Source organism: Notechis scutatus, chromosome 3, assembly GCF_049901735.1.
Source record: "Notechis scutatus isolate UNSWTSFEM ecotype Mainland chromosome 3, rNotScu1.2, whole genome shotgun sequence".
Taxonomy (NCBI): domain Eukaryota; kingdom Metazoa; phylum Chordata; class Lepidosauria; order Squamata; family Elapidae; genus Notechis; species Notechis scutatus.
Window position 1 is genome coordinate 176,019,463 of NC_142011.1, and position 8,319 is coordinate 176,027,781.

The 8,319-nt window shown below is 34.1% G+C and overlaps 1 protein-coding gene across 1 annotated transcript; it reads right to left on the minus strand.

Annotated features, from left to right (window-relative positions):
* Window positions 1-257: 257 nt before the first annotated feature.
* On the minus strand, window positions 258-7,982 carry RPL7 (ribosomal protein L7). The gene is made up of 7 exons (XM_026691714.2): window positions 7,949-7,982; window positions 6,989-7,094; window positions 5,664-5,830; window positions 4,117-4,254; window positions 3,014-3,123; window positions 797-1,007; window positions 258-308 (listed from the first exon to the last, which is right to left on the minus strand). The coding sequence occupies exons 1-6, from the start codon at window positions 7,960-7,962 to the stop codon at window positions 799-801; spliced, it is 744 nt and encodes a 247-aa protein (XP_026547499.2). The 5' UTR covers window positions 7,963-7,982; the 3' UTR covers window positions 258-308; window positions 797-798.
* Window positions 7,983-8,319: the final 337 nt, after the last annotated feature.

The following is an 8,319-nucleotide window of genomic DNA, read 5'->3' on the forward strand; positions in this document are numbered from 1 at the left end:
AGTGAGCAAGTTACTTAACATAATGGCACATAACTTAGCTAAAACTCTGGCAAAACAGGTGTCAACTGTTAGATAACTGAAGTCATCATGTGCCTTTTTATGCAATGTACAGATACACCTTGTATTCACTAAAGTTATGACTCTTAGGTTACTTAATGGCAGTATTCACTTTGTTAGTGTACTACCTAATCATATTTAGAAGAATCAGAATATTCAGAGGCACTGCATATATCAGTAAAAGAATTTAACAATGCAAGCAGTTTTCATAGTTCTTTATTAACAATATGTAGATCAGTCATCTTCTGAGCCTGTAGAAGAGAGGAGATAACACATTAAAAGCAGAAAACAAATCATGTTTCAGAGAAAATATTGAATACAGGTAATGTATTAAAATTTCTGAAAACCACCAATGTACTATATTGCATTTACTTCCCCATTTCTGAATTAAGCAGCACACAGAACCTTTGGTACTTTCAGGGCTCCATTCTACAAAGCAGATGTCAACTAGATGAAGGATTGGCTACAGCCAGCTAAATTTTATTTTTTAAAAATTAGGATATACTTAAGAGTGTAAATGTAAGATTAATCATTTTATCTTATGCCCCAATAAAAATTTAATTCTCTCTTCCCTTACAGCCCCAGAAAGGCAACATTTAAAACCCATTAAGGAAAGAAGCTAATTCCTTTTCTGGTATTTATTTAAAGTGTAGAATTAACAACATAACAGCACTAGTAAAAAAAAAACAAGGGATCAAAATCAGTATGTTGGAAATGCAATCATCTAATTGTATCTTACCATTAATTCATCCTCCTAATCATTCTGTTAATCTGGTCCTCCCTGTTTCCTGCATCACCACCTTCTACAAAATGAGTTGTTTTCTTCTTCATTCCACCCCTTGGAGAAGATAGCTTGAATGGCCAGAGAAAGTTGTTTGCAGCTTTGAAGTTTTTGCCAACAGTATAGATTTCATGGATCAAGTCTTCCATGCAAATAATGCCATATTTTTCTGAAAATTAAAACGAACATCAGAAAATATTCAGTCTGCAAAATGCTCTTGCTTGCTCATGAAAGGCATATTAAACATGCGGAGTCTGGCTATTTCTACTATGCTCAAAATATTTCAACTTTCCCATCCCAGCAGGTTCAGAAATAGTTAAAGGAAATCTGTCAATCAACTAGATCTACACCATCAGTAAAGATAATGTCCTGAGAACAAATGAAACTGAAGAACCAAGAATAGGAACATTCCTGTCTCTGGTGGCCTTTAAAAAAGAAATAAAATTCTGCTTTGCTTTTGTTGTGCCTTCTCCCTGATGATAAGAGCAAAACAGGTTTTTTCCAGGCAGCAAGAAGCCAGGCAAGCAAAGCCCCAAATCCCCCCAAAAAACTATAAAATACAATACAGGTAGTCTTCAATTTATGAGCATAATTGAGCCTGAAATTTCTGTTGCTAAGTGAGACACTTAAGTGAATTTTGCCCCATTTTATGATTTTTCTTGCCACACTTATTAAGTGAATCACTTCAGCTGTTTAAGTTCAGAAATGGTTTGAATTGGCACGCTTTTCTAGGAGGACTTAAACTGCAGTTCTACTTTTGAATCTCCCTGGGAGGGTGGGAGGTTGCAGCAGAAATGTTTCAACTAGAAATCTAGAAACCCCAGTGCAGATGACAGGGAGCCCAGTTCACCACAGACCTCCTTTTCATATGCAACTACACATCCCCAAAACAAGCCCACATGAAATATATCTTCTGTAGAAATCAGAGGTATTCTATCAGTCAATTAAAAACTCATAACTATCAATGTTTCAATCATACCATGCTATTTGAAGAATACAGGCTTTGCTTGCTCTTATAAAGTCCTGGAGTCACTATAGCAAAAAACAAGCTACAGAGTCCCCAGGTGAAACAATAGTTCAGGCACTTGACCCTTTGACAAGTCATCTGCTCTGTACTTTTCTGACTATTTCTATAACGAAATCTGTCCAGAGAACTTTAAAGTAGTGAAAGATTAAATGTCCCAAGTATAAATAAATACTATAATATACTGTAAAACACACTCACTTAAAATTTGCCAATTATTTTTAAATAATGGAAATGTGCAAAATGTTTTAAAGTCTAAATCATACCAACTTGAAAGCAATGGTGTCAAATTCCAAATGGATTGTTCTGGCCATTTTGGAAGTACTCATTTCAGAAGTGCTCATTTTACACTGTTTTGGGCTCCAAATGGTACTTTCTCAACTTTGGAACACTTTTTAAATATTTGGAATAGCTGTTCAAAACTCAGAGCATTTCAAACTTGTCTTACAAGTTCAAAATGTTTCAAATTCAAAACGTTTTGCATATAACTATTCTGCTTTGATTAATACACACACACATACACAAAATATGACATCTGTGATCTTGCAGCATTTAAATACAAATATACCAAATTATTGTTTGGATTAAAATATATATTTATAATTAAAGATGTACTATTTTAAATCCTGCTGTATTAAAAAGTACATACTGCATATTTTAAACTTCTGGAATTGTCAATCTTTACTGTTATTCTGACTCTAATTTGCTAGATCTCCAATGGAACTAATATTTATCATTTGGTTTCCAAAACATAATTCTTCTAAGCATTTAAATCTTGTCAGAAAATATAATTTATAATATTAGAACTTTTCCAGTAAATTTAGATGTTTATAAGGTTGAAACATTTTGATCTCAGATGTTTTGCACACATGTAACTACTGCAAGAAGAAATTGGAATTCTAAAAGCTTATTCTGAACTTTATATATTGCTATGTTCTGTATGCTTCTATTTCATGAAACAATAAGCTACCAAGATTTGAAAATATGAGCCAATATACATTATACTGCAGATGGATTAGGTGAATTTTCAAGGAAAAGTAGCCTTTATACACACACACAAAACAACTGAAATTATTCAAACCAGCACACCCTGTTGTGTAGAAAAGTTCCTTAAACTATCACTAGGTTAAGCAGAAATGTGAATTACTTACTCAGGCTTTTCTTAATCAAAGAGTTGTCGGTCAAAGCTATACGCTGCTTGTTGATCTTCCCATAACCACGCTTATAGATCAGCTCGTGCACAGACTTTAAGTTAGGATATCTAGAAGATAAGCAATTGCTTTGGTGTAATTACAGACAATTTTATTTCTATCACTGATCAATAAAAACATAATAAAATGAATACAAAACCATATTTTGCATATATTTGGCATCTATTCCTCTTACATAAAAAATCCATTTGGGATACAACATTAAAAAAATCTGTAGGTTGAAGCTTCTGAAACTCTCACTTTCTCCAGTGCACTGAAATTAGTTATTAAGGAAACCTTAGCACTGTCTAATTTGGAATAATATTTGCTTGGAAAATTTAGACTGAAAGATGGCAAGGGCTAGGGGGAAAATCCTGTAATTGTGTTATATATTAATTTTAAAAAAATGTTGCTACTGAAATCATGAAACACAACATAGTTCCCAACTTTAAAATTGCACATATGAACAATTATTTCCAATTATTTTCTAGCAAAGTGTCTTATTCACAGGCAGATCAAGATAGAAGTCTAGCCAAATCTTCCAGACTTCTATAGTCTGTGGTTATCACTGTCTATGTGTCAAATTCTATTTTAAATCATTGCAAGGACATTATGAAAATTTCCTTCTGTAGTCATTAAAGAATAACCATGTACACAAGAAGAAATTATACTCTTATGCTGAACCAAAACCATCCTGGCAAGTTTCTGAGGCATTCATGAGTATAAGAATGAGGTGCTATTTGTTGGTAAAGCCCCCAGTTTCTCAATAAATAAGAAAGTTTTTAATCTTTTAACACTTGTAACAAGGATTTGACCATGCTTCCTATCACCATATTTAGTAGGCCCCAAGTCTTATTATATAGTCTGGTATAATAAAATGTGGGTTGTCTGAGGACCGGGTTGCAAAATCTCTTCTAGATCAAACCCTCCAAATGGCAAATCAGCAAAGACACTACTAAAAAGTGAATGTGAGCACTAACAAAAAGTAGATTTCATCATTTTAATAAATGAGATATCCTTTTAAAAAAACCCAGACAGGGTTCGCTAAATGTGATTCAACTTACCCCCAAGCAATGTAAGGTTCAACAATCCTCAGCATGTTAATGGAAGCCTTGTTGAGTTTCACAAAGGTCCCATTAAAAATCTGCCGCAGACGAAGGAGCTGCAGTACCTTACGAACTTTGGGACTGACGCCATTAATTCTAAACGGCAAAATAGAAACTCTTTTTAGCATATACATTCAAATGTACTTGCTACTAATAAACTTGCATCTATAAGGTAACACACAATACTAAATGTTGCATAGTATAAATATATATATATATATGTAATTGTTGCCCTACATTAATAACCTGTTCTTTAATTGAAGGATAAAAGTCCATCTATTTCTTAGGAACATTAATGTGCTTGTTCCAAACTTATTCTGGGATTTTTTTTCAATATTCCAGCCTACCTACATACAAGATTTTTAGTGGTTTCTCATTTACTAGGTCCAAGCCTACTTAGCTTTTATGGTATCAACCAAGGTAAGCAATTCCTGTCATCTAGCTAGGAACTATGTAAAACGCTCTTCTACAAAATGTGAATACCTATACCCTAAAAAAGCATTTCTTGCTCTAAATCTAAACTAAGAAGCAATTGGAAATTAATTATGAAGATCTAGAAGATTAAACATCATACATTGGTTATTTGACTATTGGTTGACAGCTGCAGGTATTAACTCATAAGAGTTTATAGAAAAACGAGGTTGATCTCAGATCTGTCTTAAGAAATGCAAACATGTAGTGATCTACACTACAGAACTGATTTGTGCATGAAAAGTTCCAGAGAATTATGAAATGTTTTATTCAGTGTTGACCACACTTCCAAAGGCAGTTTCATAGTCTCCAGAAATAAAAGCTTAGAACCAGAAGCTGTTTGAGATATCCTAAAAAAGGGGGCATATTTCAGGGCTGATTACCCCATAACACTTCAAACTGCTTCGAGTTTGGAGGATTTAGTTCCAGCAGCTGCGAATCACCTTCTCAACAGCAGCTTGGTTTTAAAGGACACTTGGCAGTGTCTAGAGGGGGAACAGAAAGTTCTAGATTTTTTAAGGAAATTTCTATTTCTGCATCAGTGAGTTTTTCACACCCCTACTGACATGTTATCCTGTATATTCTTCTCTATACTTCTGCATAGAACATTTATTTTGTACCCAACATTTGTTAATTTACAATTCTTCATCAACAGATCAGTAATACACCATCCTCTTGTATGCAAGAAGCTGAACTTCAATTCTTAGCTTATTAAGTTAAAAAAAAATCTTGTCTGAAACCTTTCAGGCCAGTGTCAAAAATGATCTGACCCAATGACTTCAAAGTATATAATCAGTACAATACTGGGATAGAAATAAAGCATTAAATTCTACTTAAAACTGTCTTTAAAGTGTATCTAAATTGAATATGGACAAGGTGAATGTGATAAACAATCACAATCTCCTTAATAAAAAATACTGACATCTAAATAAAATTCATTAGTAATGGCTTGAATTAACTGTTTAACAGTTGCTTTCCTATCAAGGCTTAAATAGTAGTACACATAGGGTTAGCATTACACTTGTTTACCTTACCCTCTGATCCTGATTACAAATGCCAATTTGGGTTCAGCAGGTACATAGTAATTGCCAGCTTTGCGAGCCATGCGTGCCATGCGAATCTCACGACGGTACATCTGCCTATATTCTTTGTGGTAGGCCTGGGCTCTTTTATAAATGACTTTTCGTTCCTCCTTTCGCAACTGAAATGAGAATGTTATATTGAGAAATTTATTTTTTTCTCTCCCTCACCCCTCATCAGAATTACCAGTTATCCTCCATTTTAATGTCACAACTATGTTGTCAGGTAAAATTAGACATCAAACCAAATGAGTATTAATTTCAATTTACACTTCAAGGACAACATAGCCCCAAGACAGTAAATTCATTTTTTAAAAAATATTTTCCCTCATTTCTAATCAACTTGTGCTTGTTCTCAATTTTTTTAAGGCACTTGTTTTGAAGTGAATGCTTATTCTTTTTAATCTTTACCTTTTTCTTGCAGGGAAAGGCAAGTTCCCAAATTTTGGTAGATTCAAGCCAAAGACAAGACTAAGGCAGAACTACAGAATTAGAAGAGAGACTTTTCTAGTCCAACCTTCTGCTCAAGCAGAAAACACTCTATATATGTAAAGCAGATGATGACAGGCAAGGATTTTCAATGAGAACAGTGAAAGCAGGAATTATTTTAGCAAAGTACAATATAGGAATGGCTGCAAAATCCTGAGTAGTGGACAGTTTTTTAGCATATATCTTGCTAAGTCATGTAAAATTAAAGTGCAAGATATATATTAAGAAAAAAATGGATCCAGGATCATGTCTATTAAGAAAAACATGTTAGAATAGAAGCTAGAATGATTTGGAAATGAACAAAGTAGTATATGAATCCCAAATAAATTGGATGTATTTAATATACTATATTGAATGCAGTCCATTCCAAGGAAAAAAGCAGAATTCAGAATAAAAGCAGTATGTTTAAGATAAGCTGCTCTGTTTTGCTTGAAATGGGAAAATCTTGGAGTTCTGTAGATGCCACACTGCTACAAAACACTAAAAGAAAATTCAAACTTAAGTTAAAAATAAATGCAGTTTTTGCAGGTTCATAATTGATCATTCTCTTCAGATCAAAATGAAACATACCAGGGCAATAATTTAAACCTTTGACTTTAAATTAAAAGTCATGAACTTGCAATTTGATAGATTTACTTGCTAATAAGCCAAGTAAACATGTGCCTATACTATGTAAATGAGCATATAATTAGTTATTAAATCATACTGGAATTTGAATTTGTTTTACTGTACTTTTATGTAAACTGTCATAGGATGTATCTAATGGGATAAATTAAAAATATAGTATTTACCTTCTTTTGGACCAACAGTCTCTTCGTACGTTTGGCCTTTAAATCAGCAAAAGCCTTCCTTTTCTTTAAAAGGCTTTCTGGCACTGAAGGCAACTTCTTCTTTCCTCTAAATTATAAAGCAGCAAATTATCAAAAATTGTATCAAAATATTTCAAATGAAAATGTTTGATAACTAATAAAATGTACCCAATTTTTTTTAAAAAAATCCTAGAACTGCAAGAAATATAAGCACATCAGATAATTCAGATATTTTGTTCTTTATTTATTTGGTTCATTTTTGCAGTTTTTACGGTATGTATTCTAATTATCCAAATATGCATCATCAACAATTCTTACACTATCAGTCTTTCAGTTCACTCTGCCTGTTACTATTGCACATGTTTTTTGCCCACTGAAATAATTCTAAAACTTAGAGAAACCAGGTTTGCTACTGATTGTCACAAGTTGGAAGACATTTATTTTCAAAAATAATGGAAAAAGCAGGAAGAATTCCAAGTTTTTTCGCCGATTTTCAACGATGAATACAGCGGAGTTTCGGATCCCTGATTTCGAGCGAAGGACCACATTCCTTGCTGTCTTCCATTCACCCACCACTGTATGCGTGTACAGTAGCGGAAGGGAATAACTCGGCCTCGGATTAAACCATTAATCAAAGAAATGGTTAATCAGCCATTAACCAATCACTAGTGAACCTGGGAGGCCTCAAATGCTCTCCTCCATTAGAGTTCTCTCGCTCTGAAAAAATAAGCTTCTACAACACTCAACGCGATTCATTACAGCAGGGATCCGGTTCTCAGCCACATCTCCCTAATTAACCCTTCCAGACAACTGTTGCACGAGTTTAGGGGAAACCTTCCAAGTTACAAAGCTATGATAATTTATTTTTTTTAAAGAAAGTCTTGCAAAGAAGATCTTAACGCAGCGGATGGCAACGGATTGTCTCCCAAGAGCATTACTTACTCTTCGGCCGCCATGGTCTCTACCGGAAAAAGAGAGACGGGGAGCATGCGCAGAGATCATAAACTGTCGCTTAGAGGGCCAATAGAAGGGACTGTTGAATGAGAAGCCCCTGTTCCCGCTTAGCTGTCTAAATTAATGCCTGTACCAAGTAGACCAGCTTGGTGACCAGATTAGTGCTGAAACGAACGCGGAAGCTGTCATGATTCCTTCAAATGGTGAAAGTTTTTTTTTTCATGCTTTCGTTTTTACTGCCAACTAGGGTAGGTGATAAGAAGGGATGGTGACATTTAAAGTATATTATTTTATCACTGTATTAAAGTAACCTATTTTGGAATTTGACTGATGATACTACCTGTTTTTATCTCTTCGCA